Here is a 27,479-nt window from a genome sequence, read left to right on the forward strand (position 1 = left end):
GCAAAAGTTTTACTGCTTTCAGATAAGGGTTTGTGCCAGGTCTGTACACAAACCATCAATCCTGACCAGGTGGGGGTCTTTGAAGTTTACTGTAAAAAAATGGTCATCATAAAGGCGAACTGTATTCAAAATGAATTATTTTGAGTACAGATATTAAGAGCAAAAGCTTCTCCAGAAGCATCCTTTGAGGAAAGTGTCTGTGTGTGTGCGTGTGTGTGTATGTGTGTGTGTAAAGGAAGGAAGGAAGGAAAATTCTGCATGGCAAAGGTGACTGATGGCAGAGTTTAATTGCAAGACCACACACAAATGATTTCTAAGTAGGCTCTGTGAGCTGTTTTTGACTGATAGAGCAGAATAATGTTCACACATGGTTTAACTACATTTCCAGTCTGACAAATCTATGTTAGAAACTTTTTTGTTGATCTGTGTCTGAACATTATTCTGCAGCTGTTCTGGAACTTCGAATGGGTGGGATGCTGAGCTGTAGCCAAGGACACCTGGTTTTCCCTTAGCTCTAGTGCAAGGCATTAAAAACTGTAGCCTCTAGTGAAGTTGGGAGACTATCAGGGAAAGTGTGGTGGAGAGTTTTGTGTATTGCTCTTCCAGCTGTTAAAGCTAGAAACTGTTTGCTGCTCTGCTCTGCTGGAAGCAGGGATTTGGTCTGGAGGGACTGCACAGTCTGTTCAGATCAGTGTGAGCAAGATGCCACCCTTATCAAACACCCTTGTACAGGCTTAAGTCATTTAGGAACTGAGCTTTCTGTTCCCAGTTTCCAAACTGCCTTTCCTAAAACAGCATGGGCCTGCTCCACCCTGCTTCTCATCCTCAGAGTTCAGTTCACTGCTTAAAATTGCCCTTTGTTCTGCTTAAGTGATCTTAAGAGAGGATGTAAACACAACAAGTCCTAAAAATAGTTAATGGTGGCTGGGTAGAGAAGTTCAGAATAAGGGAGCGTAATACAAGCAGAGGATGACTATCAAGTATTATAAAGAATGGAAAAGAAAGGGGAAAACAGTCGATTTAAGAGAGAAAGCGTGAAGAAAGCCTAAACCGACAGTAGAGCATCTTGCCAAATTTTTCCTGCTCTTGAAGCCAGCCCCCAGACAACGTGGAGCCAGTAATTATTCAGTTGCTAAGTGGGGGGTAAAGTCCATTTTTAGAAGGCTGAAGGAGAAAGCTCTACCTTCCCAGCAAATTGGAAGCAATGTTGCAAGTAGTGTACCAGTGACTAAAGGATCAGAGTGTATTATCAGCATACTAGAAAACTGGGATTTCGGTTAGGATGGACTAAGAGGACAAGAGGATTTCTTAGCGAGTTTACACAAATGAAAAATACCCCAACATCAACACTGGCACAGCATCACAGTTTGCAAGGAGTATTATATTTTCCTACTCTTCATAAATGTGACATGGACTCATTGGGAGAAGTCGTAAATACAAGCACACCTTTGTGGACTGGGGTTTCTTGGAGTACATTGTAGTGGTAATACTGATGTTAACAGGTTTTTTAACTGCTTTCCTTTATTTTCTTGAGCGGGAAGGCCCTGTACTTGGGAAGTTTTTAATGTCTGACTGATTTTAAGGACTGCAGTGGACAGTGTAGTAAGCCTGCATTTAAATAAAATACCAGCTGAATCTTTGTGCAGTTTAATTGGGGATAGGTTGGGAAAAGATTGCTGATTATTCTCTAATATCCTAATAAAACCTTCTGGCATAACTGTGGCTTCTAGTTTCACTCAATTAAGTGAACAAGTCCTGAGCATGCACAAAGACCTTTATTAAACTTGCAGATAGATCTGAGGAGAAGTTAAAAGCAGTGAAATGAGACTAACTACTGCCAACAAGGAATTAAAAGCAATGTCTTTTTTTTTTTTTTAATCAGTCATCTTAAATGGAGTCGTATCTGCTCCTTTTATTTTTCTTTCTCTCCTGCCTCTTCTTGCCGTATTTTGGCACAGTGTTTTGTGCAGATCACGTGCCAGGTGCTCATGTGCCTTCTGCACTTGCTCAAATTCCCCACCTCCTGGGGAACACTGAACAGCGTTGGTCCTGAATGGCTGGAGGTGGTGGTGGTGGGGAGCTGGGAGGAGCAGGCAGGGCTGGCAGCATTCCTGGGCAGAGGGAGCTGCCGGCTCTGCACATCCCTGTGTGCTGGTCAGAGGGGCCACGCCAGGGCCATGCACTGGGAAGTACCCTGTGGAATGACCAGAGCCTGTGCAGATGCTGACCGGTCACGGCACCTGCAGGACTTGCTGATGCTCAGCATTGTGTGTGATCTGGAGAAATTCTGTTTTCAGTTTTCCATCATTTCAAGAACATCAACTCCTGCAGTTCCCATACTTTTAGTAGCTCTCCAAATTTGGTGCCCCTCTTTGGCATTTCTTCAGTTAAAGCTACTGATGGCTGACTTGTTTTCTCCTGCAGCCAATTGGGTTTGCTCCTGCTCCTGGGTGCAATGGCTGCCCCTTCAGATGCTGAAGTGCTTGCAAAGGAAAAAAGTCAATAAATATCAATATTACGGTCTCCATTTTCCCCAGGAATGGGAGAAGTGGCGACAAAGAATTTCTGCAATGCTATTTCTGTACTTCAGTGCTTGCAAGGTTTATAATTTCTGATCTGCAGTCTCTCCCATCTGTGAGTTCATCTGTCTAGGAGTAGCAGGTGACAAATAGAAAGTTTAGGGCTGAGAACACACGAACAAGTTTGCCTTGGTATTAAAGTTTAATGATTTTCAATAGATGTAGGTTTTTACATAGCCCTAGCCTACTGAGACTGGAGAAGGGCAAGCTGATTCCTAACAGACCATATGTTACCATCTTGTGTTTCACGACTAGTTAAAAAGCACATTGGAGAGAATTTTACTGTCCCTGAGTAAATGAGATGCTGTTCTGTGTCCAGAAGGCAGTTTCTTTAGCCTTTTCAAAGAAGACTTTAAGTACTGTGATGGCAGTAGGGTAAAATAAGTGGCAGAAACAATGATGTGCGAGAACAGTGTTTCTCTTATCATCCATCCTAATCAGTCAATGAAAATTCAAGTTGTATAAATAAATTTCAAGCGTTAAGTTTGCACGAAGATTTGCAAAAGTAGAAGGCCCAGAGAAATACTGATAAGAGGTTATGAGTGCTTGTTTGACTGCTAACTACAAAGCGATCTCTTCCAGTGGCAAGAAGTTCAGTCCCTCCCAGAATAACAAAAATTATCTGGTATGAACTTTGTCATTGCAGATATCTGGATGAATTTTGTGTGCTGAAGGGGAGCTTAGTATAGCAGCCTACAGATCCTTAAGACATTTCCCAGGGGAAAAGGATTAATGAGGACAACACTGACATCTGATAGCTTTTGACTGTTGGATGTTGATAAATGTTAATCATTGAAGAAACTTCCATGACAAATCAAAGTTTTAATTTTATATAAAACTTTCATGATGCAAATCTACAAATATAGCAGTTTTACAAGTTGTGTAATGCTTTGTTATCCATATAGCATTATAGCATATAGCATATAATGAATCCTAAAGGATATTTTTACACTGTGACATTTTTGGTGTTTGTTTCATGCAAATGTTTTTTCTCTTAGGGAAACTGTGAAAAGTATAAAGGTGGAAGCAGAGGTGGTGCAGAGAGTAGTCTCTACTGAGCAAATCCTTTTGCTACAGACAATACTGCATTGCCACAGTTCATTCAATGCCAAAGTGCAGGAGATTCTGTGAAGTTGGTCACTTAGCAGGAAATTGCTGTCTCTTTATACTTAAACAGGAATCAGCAGTAGCAAATGTAATAGGAGGCGCTAATTAGCTTCTAGTGTTGTGTCTTTATTTTCTTTCATTTTTGAAGTACATTTTGGAGTGAGGAGAGGGAGCATAGTGCATCCCATCAATCTGGAGCTGAACAGGTCTGCAGAATATTTTCCCTGACTGTTCAGAGAGACAATTTGTTGCTTGGAATAGAAGCACTACTGTTGCATCCCAGGAACTTTCCCAAAATTCTTTTTCCTTTCCCCCAATAAAAAAGGCTTCTGGTCAACGGCATCACTGGGGAAACTGGCTCTCATGCTCAGATTGAGCAAATCATCAGACACAGGTACGGAGCCTTGTGGTAGTGTTGCTTCACTTCTCCATACAAAGCTCTGCTACAACCTAGTGCTACACAGACACAGTGAGCAAGCTGCCCTGAGCTGGTACTGTAATCATTCCCTTGCTGCCATGGTCAAAATTACAGTGTCCAAAGTATTCCTTCCAGACTTTCACCAAAACGCGAGTGTGTTCTTGCCACTAGCAGTAAACCTGAGTCACGGCCTCAGTGTGGTTGAGAAAGAGTTAGTCAACAGTCTGAAGCCAGGAGGTACATGCTGGAGTCTGGAGTGGCGTGGGAAAAGGGTTCATGAGAAGGCAGGAGGCTCTGAAGTGCATTCAGCATCTCGATGGAGGGGTGCAGGATGTGGCTTGCAAAGCAAAGGAATGGGAAGATGTGGGTTTGCCCTGGTTTGTCAGAGCCTCGTGTCCTTCATTCACGGCTATGTGGCAGCCACGGTGACGTGTCCAGGAAAGATGCAGTGGACACAGATGGACCTGGTGGACAGAGGCTGTATTTGCTTTACAAGATAACGTATGGATAGAAATGTTAAAAGGGGACGAAGTGAGGTGGAGACTGTGGAAACCTGGCCACGTCAGCATGTCTTCATACTGAAAGCACTGCAGGGCAGGGACTTGTTTACCCATAAATCCACTAAGAATAGTATGTGAGTGCCATGGATCCTGGCACTGTGATTTGGTTGAAGACGCAACCTTTCCAGAATTCCCTTCTGTTCTCCAGGCAAACTGTTTTGCTACTCTTCCCTCAGCCCACCTACTATACTGCCATCCCTACGTGGTACAGTCACTTGCCCACTTCTCTCTGACCTATTTTGGCTGTTAGGAGAATTCAGTCAGTTAATAATGGCACATTTGGGGGAAGGTAGGAATAATGTCTTGATCTTGCACTCCTGCTCACATATCTGTATTAGTATGTCATGGATAGGTAGATGTTGAGTACTTCAATTAGGCATTCTTCCCTTTCCTACCACCTCCTGTTTCTTTTCAGGTTTTAATCTCTGTGGCTTAGAAAATGCCAGCAGACTATGAGGATTGCCAAAAACTAATAATAATTAAAATTCCTTGCTATAAAAAGCAGTGTATGCTGCTTTTGAGCTGAAAGTATTAGAACACTTTCCAAGAATTCCAGCATATTAAATTCTAGTGTGACATTTGACTTATAGCATGGTAATTTTTTCCCCTGCTTCAGCTCAGTGTAATGACAGTAAGTCCCAGTTTTGTAAATAAATTCCCACTCAAATTCCTCATGTCATCGTATGTGGGAGTTCACATAATAAAAAAGGAATGTTCCCCTCTTCTTCATGTTTCTTTACAAACCTGTCTCCATCTTTTGAATGAATGTCAAATTTTCTTTAAAGACACGGTGTCTACATAACTGAGCTATGATCATTAGTGTTCAGAAGTGCTGTATTCCTAGCTGACCTCATTGATAAGCAGATTCAAAAAAAAAAGAAGGAAAACATTCCACAGCATAAGCCAGTTGCTGTAGTCAACTGGACTGGCTAGTTCAGGGTGCTTTGGTGACAGTGCAGCCTCGGAACTGGCCTGACGAGTTCCATAGGGATTCCCCAACTGGCATGTCGACATAAAAGCAGCCCAGCTGCTGCCATCATCATCAGCCTCTGCTGGGCTTCACATCACAGAGGTGGGAAGGAGAAGGCAAGACTTCAGCTCAGATCTGCTCTCTTGAGTCTGTACTCTGGTGGATCCTGTGAAATTCCATTAAGGTCCTTACTGATACAGTTAATTTAAGTTGTACTGATCTGTTTCCAGATTATGCTGGAGACTAACTCCAGGGGGAAAATGGGTAATTTAAGTCCACTTTCTTCATGATCACTGATGTGTTGGCAATAAACCTACACTGCAGCTACGGATTTATTTTTATATGCCCAGGGCTCTCTAAGCAAAATCTTCATCACTAGACTAATATAAGAGCAACCCTTTTTAACTTATTGCTCATGTACTGGACAAGAAATCTATCCTTTTTCAGTGATCTGTATTTGTTTAATGTGCTTTCCTTTTATATTTGTAAAAAAATTGTTGATAATTTGATATTAGCTTTACGGAACAGGAGCTGTGTCGAAGGAAAGACATTCGAACAATTAAGTGAATCCCTTGCAGTACTGCAGCCTTATCAGGGATTGTGTTCCACTCTGAAACTGCTCACCATTCACAGAATCCAGATTCTGGCCAAACTGGAGTTGTTTGGCACTCACAAGCAAGCACATTTCCAGAACAAGATCAAATATTCTGATTTCTGACCGTTGCTCTTGCACCAAGGCTCCAGTGGAGATTTATCAGACTCGTTAAAGGGAACGTATTGCCAGTGGATTTGAATTATAATTTGATTATCATTTACTGTCTTAGTGGTATCAGACACAGCCAGTTCCTGTGTTGTAATAGTTCTGTCTTTCCATCCTGTACCAGCAGTATGTTTCTTATGGTGGCTCAGAAAAGTGTTTTAGTAATTTTCTTCTGAGATGGAAGTACAAAATTGCTGCTACTGAGATTGACCTGGGCCCACACTCAGCTGTAGCTGGAAGGAGTGGGGGATACTGCAGTTGTTTCTTTGTATGCTCAGGATCCAAACACCTGAAATATTAGCGTCTGAATTGCCTTGTTAGGAGTCTAAAGAAAAAAATTCATTAGGAAGCTTTGCTTTGAAATGAAATATGTTTAGAAGCAAATGGAAAATGTTTAAGGAAAATAGGTATGCATGTGTCCTGAATGTTTGGGTGGTGGATGTTGGGTTTTTGGGGTGTGGTTGGTTGTTTTTTTTTTTGTTTGGTTGGGGGTTTTTTGTGAGAATTCTGCGTAACACATTGAATACTTGAAGGTTAAAAGCTGGTGAGATCTTGTTCTTCACCCCATATTTTCTTAGCAACAAAAGCCATACAATTTATTTTGTATTCCTTGGTATTTTTCAACTCCTGTCTCCTGTTACTAACTTTTTTAGAAGCTATTATATTACATCTTATCCTAAGAAAAGACAAAAATAAAGTGTATATCTATTTAGTCCAATGAAAGAAGAAAGAGAACAGAAAACAAAGACAGAAGGGTCATTCCTAGCAATTAGACACCTCTTTCTCCAGTAACAAAGTAATTGCCAATTATTCGAGTGAATTCAGATCAATGATAACAGTATTTTCAGAGACTTTGACCACAACACAAAATAATATTTTATTTTCTCTGCCCATGTTCTGTTGTGTGTTAGATTATCATATTTGATGGAAGTTCTGACATTTTCATGCGCTAGCTAACGTATATCAGTATTTGTTCTGCTTTTCTACTTTTCCTGGATGCATATATGCTCTCTATAAAATTAAGACAAGGAGAAATGCTAATGTTCCTTTTGCATTGTCTCTTCAGCTGTGAATACTGCACAGTGCACTATAAGGTGCTGGGACATATCAGTTACTTATAAATGACTTATGTGGTTCTGGTATTACAGTAGGAGTCATGTGGGTAATGCCATGACCATCTGCAGAGTGGAAATCTGGAAACACTGTAATACCATATAAACCATCTTTTCATCCCTCATGGCACTGCAATCCCTCTGCAGAACTGCAATTTTGGCTGTAATATGATTGAGGCTGGTGTTGCAAATGGATTCTAGGAGTGTCTCCTGTGCATGCCTGAAAGTAACTGTAATGTACCATATCATTATTTTATATGCTCTGTTTCAGATATAGAAACATAAAAAATGTTAGTATTTATTCTAAGGAAAACGACAAGGAGTCAGAAATAAAGCAGAATTTACAATGGGCTGGGGTGCAACTGTGTTTTTTCCTGAGGCCTCAGCAGTGCCACAAGCAGTAGGCATGCAGAAGGATGTGGAAGCCTGGTATTCACAGTAAGTGTCCCCTTGCCAGCCTGGTCCTCCAGCACTTTTCTAGAGCTTTAGTCTCTGTTTAGGTTTAGCTTACATAAAGTTTTATTTTTCAGGCTATGAGTGTAATTTTTATAACTCTTTTTACTTCTGACAGTCAGTCAAAGAAATACACTGTCTTGTTGAGTAAGGGTTCTGTTTTCCCCTTAGCTCAACTGGGAATCTGATTTCCTCCCTTGTGCTGCAGTGACATGGAGAAATTCAGAAGGCTTGTGAGAGTCCAGGAGAGAATTCCCATCATACACTTGATGCTAGGAGGCCTGCTTTTTCCCCACTCCAGCTCCCATCATAGGGCATCCACTGAGCGTGGGGAAGTGTGCTTGTAGCATTCTGCTAATTTACACAGGCATGGACAGTGTCCAGGCAATACAGATAGGACTTGCCTTCCCCTGGGCTGCACCTTCCAGAAGGAATTAAATGCTGTATCTGCCCAAAGAAATATGGACAGGTAGAAACTTAATTTAATTTTGCAGGGTCACTTGGTGAGCAGGGGACTGGAATGGAAGGACATCTTTAAAATTCTTTGATCTTGCACTCAGTGAACGAACTCCACAAGTTCTTCCACAGAGCTAGAAGAAATGGAAGAACTTCCACTGTAATGCTCTCCTCATTATTACATTGCAGAAATAACCAGCTGCTGCTTCTTCCCTTTATTTCCAGCTGTTAACTCCTTTAAAAGACAACTGAAAACGAGGTAGATATAATTTTCCCCTTGCAGATAATTTCTGTGGTTACTGTGCTGCTGCAAGCTGGAAAGAGGGATGCTGGCAGCAGATGGGAGGCTTCAGTCAGGGCAATGTGAGGAAAGATATGTAGATATGGGGCAGTGTTGTAACTCCATGACTCTTAACTCATTGCAGTGAGGACCTTACTGTGTGTAAGGTTCTCACAGCTGTGGGTAAGGAATGACAGAACTCATTCCACTGAAAAAGCACAGGGATCCCTGGTTTAGAATAGAATTCATTTTTAAATGGACGCCTTCCCAGAATATCTTTGTTTTGCTCTGGGATTATTGCCAAAAATATGTTTTTGTGACATTTTGTGAATGTACCTGCATCCTTAGATAACATTATTTTTGTTGTTGTTCAAAACTATTTACAAAAAGAAACAGAAAGAAAGGAGTATAAACTCTATCAAAGTAATTGCAGATGGTTTACCTAGCAAGGTAAAAGGAAAATGACAGAGATGGCAAAAAGAAAGCTGGATTTAAAATGCAGCAAAAATTACTGTCTTGTAAAATTAATTCCAGCCATGTGAGTTTGCTAGAGTGGAGAAACTGATTGAAATGCTCATCTTCAGATTCAGGTGGAGAGAAGTTTACAGGCATCACATAAATTCAGGAAGTGATTCAGTAGGTTAAAGGCAGTCAGGAGTTTGAGACTGCTGAAGCAGCACAAATGACAGAGCAACTCCTGTCAGGGGATCAGGAAAATGGTTGGAGAGAACAAGGCTGAAAGTCGATTGAGCAGGGGAGGACACCCATGTTTAAAATCCAAGCTGCAAAGTAGAGTGTCAGTGAAATATTATCAAGATGTTTTCAATTCTCTTTGGACCTAGATAAGAAAATTGTGAATGTAGCAAAGAAATTATTACCATAATAAATAGCATCTATATAACACATCCATCACAATATCTTGAACTGGTTTACAAAGGTCCTTACATATTTTATTTTTACTTCATAGCCAATCAAACAACAAATTAAGTGACTTGGGCAGTTACTGAGAAAGTCAGAAGCACAGGCATGTTACTGATGAAGAGCGACTCTGTACAGTAGTCTGAATATAAAGATGCTAGAATATGCTCTTTCACAGAAGGGAGCTGTTTGTCTCACAGCTGACATTTCTTCTGTGCAATTACAGTCCAAAAATGCTGTGTACTGCTGTTATACCATTGCTGCCTTACCTGAGTTCAGAGCACCACAAAACTATTTCCAGGCTTTGGAAACTGATGTCAAATGTTTATCAAGACAGCTTGCAATTTCTCTTTGCATTTTGACTGCATTTCACAGCATATTATAAGTGGCATGTCAGTAAAAAATAGATTCAGTCTTGCCAGCAACAGAAAGCAAAGAAGGAAGTGGCGGTAGTTGGCTCCCAGCAATGTTCTCTTGGGAACAAGTCTGAACTGAGGCAGCTTTAGGGCTCTTTAGTTAAATTAGAGTTTTCCTTCAGTCCTCTGCATGATGGGGTTGTTCTTTTAAGGACACCACCGTTTTGCAAACGTCTAAAAAATAGTACTGACAGTCTTCGAGAACAGGCATCTTGTTGTACTGCCTAGGTTATAGCAGCTACCAGCTTACAATACACAGAGAAAATACCTCTCAGTACATCACAAAAGAGAGCAGAAACATTCCATAAAACACCAGAGGGACACTGTCTCTGGCTGACAAGATTTATCTTTAAGGCACAAAAACCTAGAGGGATGTAACAAAGAGCCACAGATCTCAAACAAGGAAGCAAAGAGAGTTGTGGCCATTTCCATTGCTGGGGTTCCAAGGCAGAACTGTAATGCTGCTGTGCATGTCCATCCCATGCTGCCCACTATTTCATAGTGCTACAGGGGACTGAGTCGGGCTGAGTTTTAGAGACTGCTTATGTGATTATTGTGGTTGGTTGAGGCTTTTTCCAAAGGCCCACCTCATGCCCCTATTTTGTTGTGAGTTATCTGTCACTTTTATTACTGCACTGGATTCCGTTTGATTTGTGGGTTAAGTTTACATTGATGAAAATAGATCTGAATACGTTCCAGTCCCCCCAAACAACTATTACCCACCTTCCAGCTCCACATTTTAGCATCACCTTTTCTGCTCATTCTCTCCTGTATTCCCTACTCATTTGTGCAGTGGCTCCTTTATAGTCATTACCATGGCACCAGAAAGTCTTGACAGTGCTTCCTCCACATGGCTTGCCACAATTGAAAAATGGTGCTGATTGTCCTGGACGAACTGGCTAAGAGGACAAACAGATAATCATAGAAATTATTAAGTTTGGCATTGTAATTTTTCACGTGTCAGTGGTGCTCAGTCCAGCAATCCTTGGTGCTACAATCTCGAACGTGGGGTACTGAAGAGATCAACTGATCTCTGAGCAGGAGGATGTGGACTTATTTGGAAAGGCTCCAGTGTGGAGTGGCCGCAGCAAAAGGAAGCAAAAGTGGTTTAATCATAGGATAATCATGCCATGGTGACTCACTGATAATGGGTAGATTGCTGGGCTTGCATATCCAGAATCCAGCAGGAGCTTGAAGTGTGAACAGGCTTTGGCAGGAAGCTGAAGTGTGCAAGTGTTTGAGCAAACAGAGAGTCCTTTTTTTCTGTAACTTATCAAAAGTGTTTTCTCCTTGGATGCCTGATCATGAGGATGGCAGTACGCTCACTGTTTTGCTCAAAGCTGTAAGCAACCTTCAGTAATGTGGATAGTCAGAGAATATGCCAGACTTATGTAGTGGCCCTTAAGGAAAATTACTCACTGGAGCCATTTATACCAGCTTGTATTTGCAAGGCAGGGGGGGGAAAAAAAGATATTTTGGTCTAGCATTACAGTTCTTAAATCCATAAAAGAAAAATACTGAAAGTGATTATGTTTGCATACTGAATGGTGCTTAAAGGAGATAAAATGGCAACAACTGAAAAATCTGCTGAAATTTGCTGGAAAAACCAAGTATAGATAAGATGGAAGTAAAAACAACTGGATCTTAGTTGATCATTTTCTAGTTTCCTTCTTTTGGTTCCTGGCTTCAGCAATCTTTTAAATAAGTTTTGAATGTAAATTATTTTCTTTTCACATTACCTTTTAAAAATAGCAGAAATTCGTGTATAGGTGCTTGCAGAGCTGACCTGCTTTTTATAACTCTTATAAAATCCCTTTGAGAAAGGAATAGGGAAAAAAAGTAAAAGCACAGTGTTTGCCAAATGGCAGTAATGCCTCCTGTCAGTAGAGAGAGGGGAAAAAGGTATAATAAAACTCACTGCTGTTACTTAAGAAGCTTGAAAAACTGATCTCTAATGGAGTTGGAAAATACTTTACGAAGCTAGTTAGGGACATTGAGAATGTGCAGAATACAAAATTAATATTCTGTTGTAAACACAAGCTAATACCGAAGTGAACACCTTGAGAAATTCTAATTTTCACTAGGAAAAAGATAATTCAGAAGAGAGATTTTCACATGTAACTCACCATCCTTTGCAGGGCTTTAATCACTTTAAATGTTTACTTCAAGTTCCTTCAAATCAGTTTCTGGAAAGCCAGGAAGGCAATAGCTCAGGCACAACAGGGCAGTACCTAAAATTTGAAACATACAGACAGCAATTAAAAAGTAGCAGAGATTATGTAGAAGAGCAGAAAAGTATAAATAACTTGGGAATTTTTTCCCTTCAATTTTGTGAAAGTTCCAGATTTGGAAAAACCAACATTTTAATCAAAACTGAATAATATGCAAATCTGCCGGAAGTACTGGTTTTCCTGCAATATACTGAATCTTTCATAAAAAATCTTAAGAAAGACTGGAGACCTGAATTTTCTACCAAGACAACAATCATTTTATGAGAGTCCCAATCTTATAAGGGAAATCCTGAAAAACATCAGAAAGAAGACAGAAAGAAACTGCCAGAAAGGATCATGGAGTAATTCAGGTTAGGAGGGAGCTAACAAGGGCTCCAGCCTCTTTCTTCTCAAAGCAGGGGCAGCTCTGAGGCCAGACCGGGTTGCTCAGGGCTGTAACCAGTCAGATCTTGCAAACCTCCAAGGGTAGAGATTACACAACTGTAATGCTGAAGGAGGAATTGAAGTGGTAATAATGAAGAAATTAAAAATCAGTTTGTCTTTTGCAGTGTAATGTACGTTTCAACAAAGTCCCATATTTTACCAGTACTTAATTAGCTGTGATAAGGTACCTTGCTGAAGTAACAACCCCTTTAAGGCACTCAGGAAAGACAAACAGAAATAAAAATATTAATGACTGAATGTGCAAGTTGCATGCATTTTTAAGAATAGCTACCAATATTTGTCCTAATTTTGTCTTTTTCAATTACAAGTTTACAGCTAGAGTGTGCCTTTATGTACCACCAGTCAATTTTCAAAGCACATAAAAAGTTTCTTTGTTGTATTTATTTGGCCATATAGCCCCCATTGATGTTTTACTGATGTACAGAGAAGTGATTAACCCAAGGTCCCTGAGCATGCCATGGCAGCAGGGTGGAAAAACCCAGGCGTTGGTGCTGTTTGTACCTCAGTGATCCTCCTCTGCAAGGGAGAGGTGACAGTAATAAGGTCATACAAGAGAATTCTCTGTGAACATTGAGTATTTTCTCCTGAAAAGGTCTATAAAATGCTTGAAGAAGGAATGCTAAAAAATCATATGCTTCTTGCTTTGTATTTTGCAGTGTTTTTTTCCTCAGATATATGACAGCAAAGTCAAAGAGCCTAGTAAATTATCTCCATATAAAGATAGACAAAAAAGCTAAAAAAGAAAAATGAAAAACACTGGCTTTGAGGCCATTTACAAAGCTGGAGGAATGTGAGGCTAGTACAGTCCAGAATTTAACATCTGTATCCTGCTGCTGCTAAAATATGGGTGTAGTCACAGTTGTTTGCCCTTTCGTTATGAAGTGGAGGTTATTAAACATCCCTGACAATAGAAACAGGTATGATTTAATAACAGCTGTTACCACAGACAGGATTGTGCCAGTTACGTTTGCACTGCATTTGTATTTACAGAAACAAGTTTGTTCAGAAGAAAATTATCTGTCTGTGAATCTGTACTGACATCAAAGTATGTCTATTAAGTACTTCTTCCATATAGCAGAGAATGGAAATGGAACGCTAACATCAGAAATTAAGTGTTTGCTTAACATATTGAAATAAATGTCAAAAATAGATAAACAAAATGATCTGTTTCTGGAACATCTTATTGTTAAAGGTGTTTTCATAATCAGCACCAACTTCCCCTGAGAAGATAAAGGGGAGAGGACAGATTCCACAATAACTATCAGATTGCTTATGAAGGTTACTACAATATTTGTCTTGCCCATTCCAGGCTTTGCTATGCAGTCAAAAACAGATTTTGGTGTTTTCAAGAGCTGTTCAAGCATAATTAGAGACTCAAAAGGAGTTGAAATCTCAGCTGGCGACCTAGCAATTTGTTTTCATGCTACAAGTCATTTAAGATTTATATAAGCATAACTTTTTGATGGAGTAAGGGGATATCCTCAGTCCAAGTATCCCATTATACCTCTATTTCTATGCAAGATACAGTGCTCCAGCTGTGTGGTGTCTTCTGCCCCTTAATGTGGTAGAACCTTGGTAGCTGAGGTGCTGCTGTCTCTCTGAGGCAAACACTGCAATATAATTGTAATAATGTTATATAAGGGTGCATTTGTTTCTTTTGTAATTCACTGCAGCAACAGAGTAGTTTCTAAATATATTAGCAATGCAGGGAGGGAGGCTCCTCTGGAGTCTGGAGAAGGTTTCCATGGCAGGAGTGCTGGCGGGGGGAGCGGGGCTGTGGCGTGCAGATGGAGCATGGCTAAGTGAGCAGAGCGGGTCAGAGCGGGTGCCAAGGTGCCTCCAGAGGCACTGTCCTGACTCACTGCGTCCTCTGACAGCTCTTCGGGGAGGGTTTTGGTGGAGTCCTTCGGCAGAGGGTGGAAGCTGCTTTTCCTCAGTCAGTGCAGACTGTGGGGAACACCAGAACTGTGTTCCAGGTGCCTCCCTGGACAGTGAGAGGGACTGTTCAAGGGATGCAGCCCACAGCTGACTCCACACTGAATGAACCAGAAATCCCGAACAACTTCAGATGCATGACTTCTTCAGGTGTCTGTACCCTTACGCTCAAAGAGCCTTTTAATAAAGGACCGCATATGTTGGCTGAATTAATTGCAGTTTTAAGTGCAAGCACCATCTTTTTAAAAACAGGGAACATGCTGGCCTTTAGAGTGCTATTTTTCATTCTGTTTAGAGAATAATAGAATCCTGGTAGAGCACGTTGTCCCCAGGTGTACTTCTCACTAAGACTGTTCCTTTCTCTGTCCCTGACTGCCGCACAATAGTGTATTGCTGGGGCACTGGCCATCCTCACTGGTCACACATGACACAGTTTTTGGAAGGAGAGTTGGAGGAGGATCATGTAAGGACTATATTTGCCTTTTCAGTGCAGGCAGGAAGATGGAAAATAACAATTTTAATCTAAAAAAAAGACTAAGTTTATCTGCATATGTAACATACGTTTGAGAGACCTCAGTCAACTTATCCTTGAGATCAGTGGACTTATTTTTGCAGTGGCATGGAGAAGGCTGTGATGTAGATAGCCTTCAGTTACACAATCAACCCTGTTCACTTAGAAACAAAATACTAATTTTAAAATGTAATATGATACCTAATGAAATTTTAATTTAAATTCAAATAGCAATATTTCTGTGCTCACCATCCAGCTCAAGTAATGACTTTAAATCACGTTTTGATAAGATCTCATTACTTGTGTTGTAGTATTATAAAGTACCAAGACATTGACATGTTCTGAAGGCTCATTCACCTTATTGCTCTGCTGGTTCTCAGGTTGTACAGGTTGTACAAGATGGGGCTTGTGCTGCTGCAGGGAAGCATCAATGTTCACACCCTTTTCTCTGGGCCTTTCATGACCATGCATGGATAAAGCTGACCCTGCATATATATGAGCAAAAATTTTGCAAAGCTCACATTTTATTTGTTGGTTTTAATATAATGAGGGCAACAGCTACTGTATTATCTTGTGCATTTGCAGATATAATAAACTTGATTCGTAATCCTTCTCAAATATGCTTATGTAGGTAGAGATTGTTTCACTGATTTTAGAAATTATCTAAGCATTCAGTGATTACCTCTCTAATTTATTTCTGTGCCAAGAATAATGAGTGGGTTAACTGCTCATGATGCAGCTCTGGCTGGGGAACAGAGAGAGGAGGTTTCATGTGAGTTATGGCAATACTATGGTATTCATGGGGGAAGAATGCCTCCACCTTCTTTCCTCTTCTATGTAAATCTCTGTCAACCCCTGCAACTGCTTCCAGATTACAGGACTTCTAAAGAGAAACAATTAATTTTCTTCATAATCAATTTGTCAGGGCTATTAAAGCCTATTAGTGCAGCCAGGGCAGTGATACAGTTAGAGAAATGGAGTAGGCTGGAAAAAAATTAGTCCATACTGTAAGACAAGTGTACAAAGAAGGTGTTTCTTCTAGTAAAGTAGTTTTGGATGCTTTCTGTGATAACCTTGGGGCTAGGCTTGCTCTTTTTTTTTTTTTTTTTCCTGGTCTTGACATCTATTATTCAGAAACCAAAGAGATACTCATTTGTGAAAATAGCATATGGGTACCCTGAGAGAAATATTAAGAAGTAGTAGGCAATCTATTTGTCCAGCAGTGCATGTCTAAAAAGCAGCAGCGCATGTATTTGATGTTAAATGTCAGTATGACACACAGCCAGGGGAGAGTCATAGGGCTGATTTCAAGCTCTGTATTTATAACTGGGTCTTAAGGAGAAAAAAAAAAAAGTCTGTTTTGAAGGCTGCTGCTTCTAAAGAAAAGCTTTTGAAAAATATGGGAAAATAAATAAAATTTCTGTGGAAGACCTTCTTTAAAACACTTGTTACATTTATCATAAGAAACTGTATAAATCACTTCAGCATCTTGTTGTAAATTATCATATTTACTCATCTTAAAACAGAAGTCGGAGTATTATGTGACTCATGAAGGTTTGCACACTTGGCAAAAATTGGTTTCTCCAGCTTTGAAAAGGCTTTCAGAAATACTTGGTAGCTAGGGAGCAAGTTTTATGGTGAGAAGCTGTATCTTTTATTAGACTAAAGCATAACATTGGAAATACTCAACAAGCTTTCAGGCAAAGGGATCAAGAGACTGAAAACAGCCACACTGACTGGACTTCACAGGGAAACTTGCTTTAATGCTTGTCCTTGCTTTACCTGCTTGGAGAACAAGAAGAATTTCTGTCCCTAGGCTCTTGCTTTAGCACTTTTCACAAGTATTATAATCTCACACTTTAAAAAAGGATGTGACAGTTACAGTTTTTCAGCTGGCACGTAGCATTGAACTGACAGATGTGTAAAGAAAAGATTTAGCTAATGAAATTGATATAATGTGGATTCTGTGAGGCCTAAACACTTGGATGAGAAACAGCCATGTGGTAAATACAGTATTTGCCCTGTTGGTTTTGAGCTTTGCACTGTAAATATTTTTGCTTTGAATCCTTCTGTACTGACTGTATAGGTTTAGCTAGATTAAAGCAATGTTCTGGTTAGAGCTTCTGGGCTTCACTGTAATATAGGTTGTGGAATGTGTGGTCCTATACTAATGGGATGGTTTCTCTGGTACTGAGGCAGTCAGGAAAATTTCTGACTGTGTATTTCTTAGATTTAAAGTTGGAGTTTAAGTAAAGATACACCTGTAGTAATATATTTTACCAAATACTAATGCTTCCTGGGTGATGCACAACCAGTTTTAGCAGAACAGAGCTGAGTCCTGACAGTCCCGGAGACAGATGTCAACTGTGAATTTCTCTGAAGAACTTCTGGTTTGGCAAATGTAAATCAGTTTATAGATCTGTTTGCAGTGTAAGTGCCTAGAGAGCTGGACTGAATCTAATCAACTGAGAGAAGTAAGTGAAGTTTGGACTTTGTATCAATATAGGCAGTGTGATGGCTCATAAAAAAATTCTCATTTAATACTTCACTTTTTTTTGAACCTCTTGTTTTCTGGGTTAAGCATACTCAGTATTAGTCTGTGGTCAAAACTTGATTTTGTAAATATTGAACTAAAATCATATCTATTTTTTTCTAAAAAAGTCTTACTGAAAATGCATTACAGGTTGCAGTTAATGGCACCAAGTGTTAAATGCCTGCACACTTTTTGAAAGTTTTGAGTGATTCAGTTAAAACTGGTTTCACTGTGCCTTTTTACAGCCAATACTATATAAATCTCCAAACTAAAAAAAAAATGAGCATCTAAGAATTTCTTGCGCATGTATGATGACATATCATACAGGACTACTGGAAAAATGACATGCAATTATCCAAGGAGTGAAGCAAGCCATCCTGTCTCAGATGAGGTACAGGTGCCCTACCTCTATAAGGCAGAGGATGCCTTTTGCCCACAGGTTCAGAAATCTGCAGCTGAGGTGATCTCTGTGCTTGAAGCGTAGGTAAATGCTGTGCAAGTGCAGATACATAGGCATGTTACCTTTACCGGTAAGTTCAGCTTAAAAAGTCCCCATCTTTGGCTACTTATTCCTGCCTCTGTGCTCCAAGGATAATTTTTAAACCAGTATCACTTCAGTTATCCCCATACAGAGTTAGCAAGATGCAGCTATGGAGGGGATGACACAGTGCAAGAGCAGAAACGAGTGGTCAAGTAACGTCAGAAGAATGCAGGGCTTTCATCACATTAGTTTATGTTGCCCACTGATTCCATGTGCTGTGACACACCAAAACATAAAAGCCAGCCCGTGACGTGCTTTCCTTTCCTGACAACAACAGGTCAGGAAATAATGCAATATCCTTCCAAACTAAGCACTTTCTGTTCCAGTAGCCTCTCTTGTATATTGTCATGTTGAAACTGTTACATACACTGAAAACTTTTAAACTTACTATAAAAACTTGTAGCGACCTTTATTCATATAATTAAAAATATTAATGTTAACCAAACAGTTACAGATGAAATAGGGCATGCTGCAAAACATGTTGTCCCTGGGAGCTGAATTTTGCTATTGATTGCAGACACAGCTAAAATAGAATATATAATATCACGGATAACCAGATGTCTGCTTAGTTGCTACAGACTAAAAGTGACTGAAAAGCTCTCTTAAGATGGACAGTATGTGGTGCTCAATGAACGTGTCTTAAATAAGATCTCTTGAGGGTGTAGTCTGGATTATTGAAATGTGGAGTTAAAAGTCATAAAACTATGTTCTGCTGTAGTGTTTTATAACACAATAATGTTTTATGCACTCATGTTTCAGGTTTAATATATTTTGGAATGATAATGATTTTGAAAGGGAGCCTCAACAAAACCATCTCAGGCCAGTGGTGACATCACTGTGTAATACAATCATCCAATAATATATAGTTAAGAAGCCTGCAGGGGGTACACACAAGATAACCTGAGTTTCTTCCAGTGACACAAACAGTGATCTCTTTAAAGTACCTTTGTTTTTAAAACTGTTTTTAATATTTGGAGGTAGAAACAAAAGCAAAAGCAAATACCAAGATGGAAAGGGTTCATAACCCTATGGGCGTGACCATCAGGAACTTACCTTACTTACCTCCTCTAAACCTTACTGAAGTTGCTCTTGTAAAGCAGGTGCTACTAGGACAGAGCTACCAACTAAGGTAAAGATCACACTGGAATTAACTGGGTGTAATCTGGTGTTCCTACTTTTAAGCACGTTGTTAGTTCCTTGACTTGATGGATTTGTGCATGTGAATTTTAAAAGAATAGATGGAGTCTTGTACCAGTTGTAATACGAAAGGGCAGAGGATAAAAATAAATTTGAGATTTTAAAAGATGAAAGCTGAGTGGCAATAAAAATAGATTATAGGTTATAAAGTTCAGTAATCTAAGTTTCTACATTTTTTGCAATTATGCAATAAAGTCTTTTTGGTATGAAGAATTAAGAAGCAGATGAGCTCACACTTTTGCATCATTATCTATAAACATTTTTAGCAGTGTAACAATTTTCAGTATATATTTTTTTGTTGAATGTAACAATTTTCAGTACATATTTTCATTTTCTGTATGCATGCCCTTCTCACTAACAAAAATGAGTCATGATAATTTCCTGTAGTACTCATTTCAGGTCTGATATTTGTGCTCAAGAAACTGTAGAAGTGGTATCGCCTTTCAAAACTATCTGGCTTAGAAAACCACACCTCTGCAACCTCCTTTTCTCCCGATCTTCCGTCCTCCTCTTAGTGATGATTTCTCTTTGGGTTTCAGAGAACAGTTTTGTCACTTTGTATCTTCTGCGAGGGTTCCTGGAAAATTTCTGGGTTTGGATACAGAGTTGTTTGCCAGAAAGGTAATTAAATGAATCAATTTTGTTAAGCTGGTCCGGGACTACCTTTACAAATCACTCAGTGTTTGTAAGTAACGAGGCCTGTGTGTATTCTGTCTTCATTTTACTTTCTAAAGTTGCCTATGCAGTTAATCTTTGGTGCTTGTTGCTTGTTGTCCGGGCAAGCACTTTTTAGGATGAACTGCTAGTCATGCTCTCTAAAAGCGAAATATGAGAAATAAGAATTCTAGATCAGTGGAGCATCTGTGGTGCTCTCTGCAGTGTGACTTTCTGGGACTGGAATCACATCAGCTCTGAATTTGTGCCTGCTGAAGTTTCACAGCTGTCTTTGATTATTTTAACAGTCCCCTCTCTACCAAATAAACCTGGAGAAAGTAGAACAGTTCTGAATATCTGACATTTTGACATCCAGTGGCTACTTAACAGTGAAGCGTTTTGTAAAATCAGCCTGGATCGGCTGCAGTGCATTGAATTTTACAGTCCTGTTCATAAAACGACTGAGATGGGAAGTAGAATAGTTACATAACATTTCTGTAACGAATTTCTGTAATAAATTAGCTCTGCTGCCATGAAGCACAAGTAAAACTCACAAATAACATTTTCTTCAACAGTAATCTCAGATTTTGTCTCTAAACAATTATACAGATAACAAAGATTCTCCAAGACCTGGTCTAAACCGAGGAGACGAGTTTCTTTTTTAAGGATATCCTGAAATAATAACCAAAGAGACTAGATTTCAGCTCTACAGTGATACATTCTTCAAGTATTTTAAGGCAGACAATAATGTGGCGTTGCCACTGCAACCTACTTTTAATTCTATTTGTACATTTCCCATTTGCTTGAAAGTTGAAGTGGTGTTTAGGCTGAATAGAAAAAATGCCCTTGCACTGTGTTAAACCTAGTACTATTTTTAAGGTGTTAAACAAGAAATAACCATGAGTTTAAACAGCAGGAGTAAGACAGGCTGACTGTATGAAGATGTTGGGTTTATTCCCATTCTGAGCATATCCAGCCTCTGGTGTGTTTTTCAGATATGTGCTTTAACCTCTTAATGAGAGGTGAAGTACAGATTCTGGGATTTTGTCTTTGTCTAAGAGTTCCAGTATGTAAGAGGCAGTGAATTACTGGAAGCCTCTATTCCCTGTATATTGAGCAATTATCTGCAGTGTTTTCAGAAGAGGCAATGCAGTGATACACAGCCCTTTAAAGAGTCAGTAAGTATAGGAAGCAAGTTTCAGCTGTGTGGAAGTGGGAGGAAGATAAGAATCATTACTAGGCATCATTACTACATTAATTTTTTCCCTAGGGACTTGATTCATCAAGACACAAGTTCTGTGTAATTTTGAGGACATGGATTTCCCACAGCTTTCTGGAAACCACTTTTTTACTTCTTAAGGTAGAAACAGATATTTTCTTCTCTTGTGGTGAACTCCTTATTTTCTCTTCCCCTTTTTTCTTGTTCCTGAAATGCTGAAACCATGTGGCAACTACAAATACAGAATGTACAATATCAACTAAACCACATGACATAATTGGTAATATATTGGCCTATTTATAGCTAAGCATCCCACGACTACCTCATAGGGCAGCAAAACTGTCTGCTATCTCTGAAAGATCTTATATGAATTGTTCCCTTTCAGAGCCACACACACCACAAAACCCACAGGAAGTTGTCTCTGTAGTGGCTGCGGTTCTGCAGTTTCCTTCTTCCCCATCTTTAAGCGGTCAAAATATTTCTTAAAAAGTTAAGTCAACATGAAGTAGAGAATAGACTTCCTGTTCTTGCAGTGTAACAGATACCCATGCCCTCAGAAAGGATTCACACATCTGACTGTCCTTCTGTGTCCTTTGAATCAATGTAGGGTTATGGTTTGAACTTACTAAATAATAGCTTTATTTTTAGGTTTCCTACCAAGAAAGTATAATAGTACTTTTTTTAGACATCTCCCAGTAGCAGTTATAGAAAGGATGAGTAAAGCACTTGCTTTTCTTCAGCCCTTGACTTCTAAGACAATTTTCTTTCTAAAGATGGAGGTTAAAGATGGTCCTGTTTTCAGTACCTATAAGGGTAGAATCAGGAATATGCTTTAAAATTCGGATCCCTTAGCTAACAGATGGGACTTGGTATATAACTGTATCTGACTGAATGTACTATGTATATAAGGCATATATATATATATATATACACACACACATAAACACTAACACATACATCTCTCTTGCTATATATCAATATGTGTATATAAATATATAGACATCTGCTGTTTCATTAAAGCTTTTTAAAGGGAACACATGAATACACTGGAATCCTAACAGTCTTAACAATATATAACTTGCTCTTTCAGACATTAATTTTGTAATATTTATTTTAAAATAATTTTTAAAAACCCCACCAAGGTTAAATATGAATATAATTCAAAGTTACTCGCACTTCAGATAATCATTTTATGTTGACTTGACCAACATTTGATTTGGCATTTTCTGTACTGTTGATGGTAGATTTGCTTGTGAGCAATTTGTTAATTAAGAGATGCAAAAATTCTCCTGAAGGAAGAATTTCAAAGGACAGCAATGTGATTCTGCTACTGCTTTGTATAAAATCAAGCAAAAACATTCATTAAAAATAATTTATATCTACCAAAAATATATATGCATTTTACCAATGCCAGTAGAATAAAATGGTGTTTCCAGTTCATCTGATTTGTATCAATAGTAGAGATGAAGAGTTAAATAACTGTTGGAAGGAAAGAGAAGGAAGATGGTGGAGGGAGGGAAGGAAAGGAAGGGAAGGAAAGGAGGAAGGAAGGAAGGAAGGAAGGAATCTCATTAGTCTCTGTGAGCCGAGAGAGTTATGTATATCCAGCTGTTTTAAAACCCTAGCAGAAGTCCTTCCTTGTTAAGCAGTCTCCCTGCTTGTTAAACTCATTGTATGGCTTGATGGCATTTTCTCATCCAATGTAAGATGATACAAAAATGGCACCTCCATCTTTGCTGGAATTTGCTTCGCTTAATATTTTTCTTTCACCCTTTTATTTGTTCCCCATCTTTCTCCCAATACCCTAATAACTGCTTTTCTTTCCCATGGTCCTTCTCCCTCATTTTAGGGAACCATCTCCACCTCTGTTTTCATGCCTGCATTCCTGTTTGATTCCCTTGCCTCATATTGGTTGAACTTCTTTACTCTGTTCCCAGCCTGTCCTCCTCCCCAGCCTGCAGGTCTTGCCCACCCTCCCCAGAACTATTCAAGGGGAGAAAGATGAAAGGGAGAGATTATTCTACGCTACACTTTATCAGGTCATCCTCCCCTGAGTTTCTTTTCATGCATCTCCACACCTTGAAATCTTCCCCCTCCTTCCTGTTGTGATCTCAGCCTTTTCCTTCCTGCCTCCTCTGGTGAATACTCTGGCAGTGAAGCATGTGGGCATAAAAATCATCACATTCCGCCTTCTGCATGTGTAGATCGAGTTAAAAAAAATAATCTGAGGCTTAGTTACATCTAGCAATTAACAAAAAAAAAAAGTGCAGTGGTGTTTTCAGCGGAGGGGTTCTGGTGGGAGAACTGCCATGGAGCCGGGCCCCTCCGGAGCTCAGCGCAGGGGCCAGGGCTCCAGGGGAAAGGAAGGGGCGAAGCCGGGCGTCCGGGCACTCCGAGATCGGTCAGGTGTCAGAAAGCCGCGGATGGTGCTGACAGAGGTCCCTGGATCTGTGAGGCTGCCCCAGTGTGTGCTATGGAGAGGTCCCGGTGGGCTTTCCCTGCCCTACAGTGCCGCACTCTCTGCGCCATGGTGGAGGAGTTGGCCCTTCCCCCTGATTTCGGACTGCTGCCTTGGGAATTTGCTTCAGCTATTTCCTGGAATATGAATTTGTTTATTTTCAAAGGAGAACAAACGTAAAACTCATACAGTAGCTTTGGGTAGGGCGTTTCTTGGTAGAAGAGTGATTTGGATCGTTGAATCCTCTTATTAAGAATTTAAGTACTTCTGAAGATTGCATGGAGCACAAAAGCAGCTGGTAGCACATAAATAGCGCATAAATAACTGCAAGAAAATCACGGCCCTGATACCATGGCTTTTATTGTCATGTATATCTCATGAAATGTTTGCAAAGCGAGTGCGGAGTACTCATTTGGGTCTGGGATTTTTTCTCACCTACTTTCATTTCACTGGAACCTTATGTACCTGATTAGTCATGGCACTTGGGCTCTAATCTCATTGTAATGAGTAAATTAATCAGCAACATAAACTAGGGACCATAGTGATGTGGCTAATAAACAGTGCGTGCCATCTTTCACTGATGTTTGTAGCACTTTAATGGGTGATGTTTCTGGAAGTCATTTTGTTAACTTATGACTTGGTGCTACAAAATTTGGGAGTGTGCTCAGCTTTCTGTGGCATGAGCGTCAAGTCAGAACTCCAGCTGCATTTTGAGATCGCCTCATCGTGCATGGGTTGGGCATCTAACGCCCAAAAGTAAAATAACATCTTTAAAAAGCCTGTCCTTTTAAATGGAAAAAAAAATTGCAATATTTCTCTTAGTGCTTAAGTAAATACTTACTTTGTAAAAGACACTAAAAACGCTTTGTCTAAAATACTGGGAAAAGTTTATTTTTCAAAGCCACAGGCAGCAGTTCATGGTGCTATAGGAAATGCTAAGGCTGTGGAGTCACCACCTTAAAGCAAAGCAAGTCTCCCAAGTTGTTTTCTTTTTGTGTCTTTATGCTTTTATCTCAAGAACAAAATGTACAATTAAGGAACTCGAAAACTGATGTCCCGCCCCTTCAAACAATGGGCAAACGCAAAAGCAGGTTTGAGCCCGCGCTGATTGACATCCCAGTTCTGCGGCCGGCTCCAGGGGGGCGAGAATTCCTTCGCCGTGGGCGCTGCAGGACCGAGCGCCACGGAGAGCGCAGACACGGGCCCTGCCGAGCTCCCGCAGCCCCCGCAGCGCTCGGGGCGGTCCCGGTGCCAGTGGCGGTCCCGGCCTGCTCCGCTCCCCGCGTTCAAACGCCCCCCCGCGCTCCCATAGGCTGCGCCGGCCCGGCCGTGCTCGGCCCCCGCCGCCCCGACCATGGCGCGGGGGAGCCCGGCGGCGAGCGAGGCCCGCGGGTGGCCCCTCACCGCGCCGCGCCCGGCGGAGCCCTCGGGGCAGGGACCGGCCGCTCCGTCGCCGTCGCTCCGCCGCCGGGGGGGTCCAGGTCCTGCGGCAAAGCGGGGGCAGGCGGCGGCGGGGCGGGCAGTCCCCCCGCGGCGGGATGGGCCGTGCCGGCAGTCGGACATGTCGGTGGCTGCGAGGGGGGAGAGGCACGAGGCAGGCGGGCGGCGCGGCCGCTGAGCGGGCGGGCCCGGGGGCAGCGCGGCCGCTCCCGCGCCCCGGCGGCGAAGCCCGGCGCGCCAGGCGCTGCGGGAAAGAGACTGCACTTTTATCAAACTTGAGCCTCCGCTCCCCTTCCTCTTTCTTCCTTTCTCCCTCCTCCCCCGTCCCCGCCCCTTCCCAGCCGTCCTCCTCTTCCTCCTCCCCCCCGCGCCCTGGGATGTTTATTCGGGCGGCTGCGTGAGGTGCGGGCGGCGGCGCTGAGTTTCTCTCCCCCGGCTTGAGGAGTTGCAGGCGCGCACACGCTCGCCCGGCTCCAGGGGAGAGAAGGAAACAAAATGTCTGCCAGGGCCGCGGCGGCTTCCACGAAGGTAAGGCTCGGCCCCAGGGCGGCCGTATTCCCTGCCCGCTCCCATCCCGCGGTACCCCCGGCGCGGTTTTCCCATTGCCCCGCCGAGTCCGTACCGCGGCGGCTGCGGCTTTATCCCCGCCCGTCCTGAGGGCAAGGGGTAGTGCGGACCGAGGAGGTGGGCGAGGTGGGCCGGAGCCTCCCGGCCGTCTTCCCTGCGGAGCCTCCCTCCCGCCTGCCGGGAGGGGCGCGCAGGTGGCCCGCACCCCCCCCGGCCCGGGCTGCTGCCCCGCCGGCCGTCCCCGCCCCGGCCGCCCACCTGTTGGATCCGGGCCCCGGCGGTGGGATGGCTGCGGTAGCCGGGCCCTGCCCCCTGGAGAAGCCCCCGCGCTCGCGCCGGTGCGCTGGCCGTGCCCTTTTGTTCCAGGCTGGAGCCGGGTAGCAATTAGGAAAGGCTCAACCGGGAGAGTCCAGTACTGCAGGATTTTTTCTGTGGCCGCTGAATCAGTCGGGGATGATTGTTGCTGACATACGGTAAACAGCTTTGGGGCGGCATTAATCCGTCAGAAACTTGTGCCGGTCCTCCACCTGATCTGTAGGTGTTGCCGGTGCAGGTGCACGTTGCCGGGTGTGTACTCTGACCTCCCCCGGCACTGCGCGGCGGTGAGTAATGCTGAGCGGCCCCGGGGGGGAGAGGTGGAGTTAGGAACGCTCAACAGGTTATTTCTCCTTCGCGTAAAATTAAAGGTTTGCTTTGAAACTAGTTTGAATTTGAATTTCGAACTAATTTTTAGCTTGTGGCGCCTGAGTAGTTGCTCTGGCTTCAGTGCGACAAGTTCCTGTCGTGTGTTAGCTGGTGTTGCCAGAGCTCAGCTTAGTGGTGTTTGCCTTCGAGTGAAACTATGTGGTTTCGGTCTGATGTCACTTGCTGGTATGCACTTACTCAGAAGTGGTATTCTACAGGGTGAAGTAAAATGTACACCTTACTCTACCGAAAAACTTCGGTACTTGAGATACTAAGTAACGAGCAAACTTAGTTCTGAGATACTCTTAGCTGGCGATTTTGCCAACTCTAAAGTCTTAACTTTCGAGGTGTGTTAAAGGCAACTTCAGCTTCCAGAGTGGAGTTTTAAAAACTTTAAAGCCAGTGTTGACTACTGAGTTTCATGCCTCTTTCTAATACCACATTTGGGGGTATTGTATTACATTTGAACATATACACAAACACATTTCAACAATAAATGTTTGTTGTTGGAAGAGTAACTTATTTTGGGTAGTATTTCACACTGGTGGTATTACCTAGCTATGGAGATAGATAAAACATACTTTCTAGCCCTTTTCAAATGCACTTATATTAACAACAAATAGGAGTTGAAGATAAATATTGTCTTGAATACTATTTTGTTAGAATTCCGCTATGTGAGGCATTGTGAGAAAATGCATCAACTTAAATTTTGCAGATTTTTTTTGGTTTAAAATTGGGGTACAAAATTCTCATTTCTAGTTCAAAATGATCTCTTAAAATAGAGCTATTTTGTGAGGCTGTGGACAAGTACTGCCTTCCACACATGCATATACTGTCTTGAAAGTTTTTTCTATTTTTAAATATGGAAGTGTATTTAAAGTTGCAGAAGTGTACAGAAAGTGTATCTGTTTTGGCTGTAGACTGGTGTACAGACTGGTGTTAATTTAAAGTTGTATCTTGCCATAGCAGTTATTTGAAACTCCTCCTGCTCGTGGTCATATCACATTGGCCCTTGGAGCTTGCATACATGTATACA

General features: G+C 41.5%; 1 protein-coding gene and 1 long non-coding RNA gene across 14 annotated transcripts in view; one reads left to right on the forward strand and one right to left on the reverse strand.

Moving 5' to 3' along the window:
* Positions 1-27,479, forward strand: part of TJP1 (tight junction protein 1) — a 190,455-nt gene that overhangs the window by 97,168 nt on the left and 65,808 nt on the right. The window contains exon 1 of one of the 12 annotated variants that reach the window (XM_032123472.1): positions 25,484-25,720. The exons of the other annotated variants lie outside the window; for them this stretch is intronic. Within the exon in view, the coding sequence (XP_031979363.1) occupies positions 25,688-25,720 (33 nt within the window). The 5' untranslated portion in view covers positions 25,484-25,687. Of the gene's footprint in view, positions 1-25,483; positions 25,721-27,479 lie in introns of those variants that run through there. 12 annotated transcript variants of the gene reach the window in all.
* On the reverse strand, positions 10,598-26,321 carry LOC116450734. Of its 2 annotated transcripts, none has more exons than XR_004242940.1 (3): positions 26,018-26,321; positions 12,156-12,260; positions 10,598-10,928 (listed from the first exon to the last, which is right to left on the reverse strand). It is a non-coding gene; the product is annotated as an uncharacterized LOC116450734 (long non-coding RNA). The 2 variants fall into 2 exon arrangements; XR_004242939.1 differs by lacking the exon at positions 26,018-26,321 and adding an exon at positions 12,336-12,702.

Source organism: Corvus moneduloides, chromosome 13, assembly GCF_009650955.1.
Source record: "Corvus moneduloides isolate bCorMon1 chromosome 13, bCorMon1.pri, whole genome shotgun sequence".
Taxonomy (NCBI): Eukaryota; Metazoa; Chordata; class Aves; order Passeriformes; family Corvidae; genus Corvus; species Corvus moneduloides.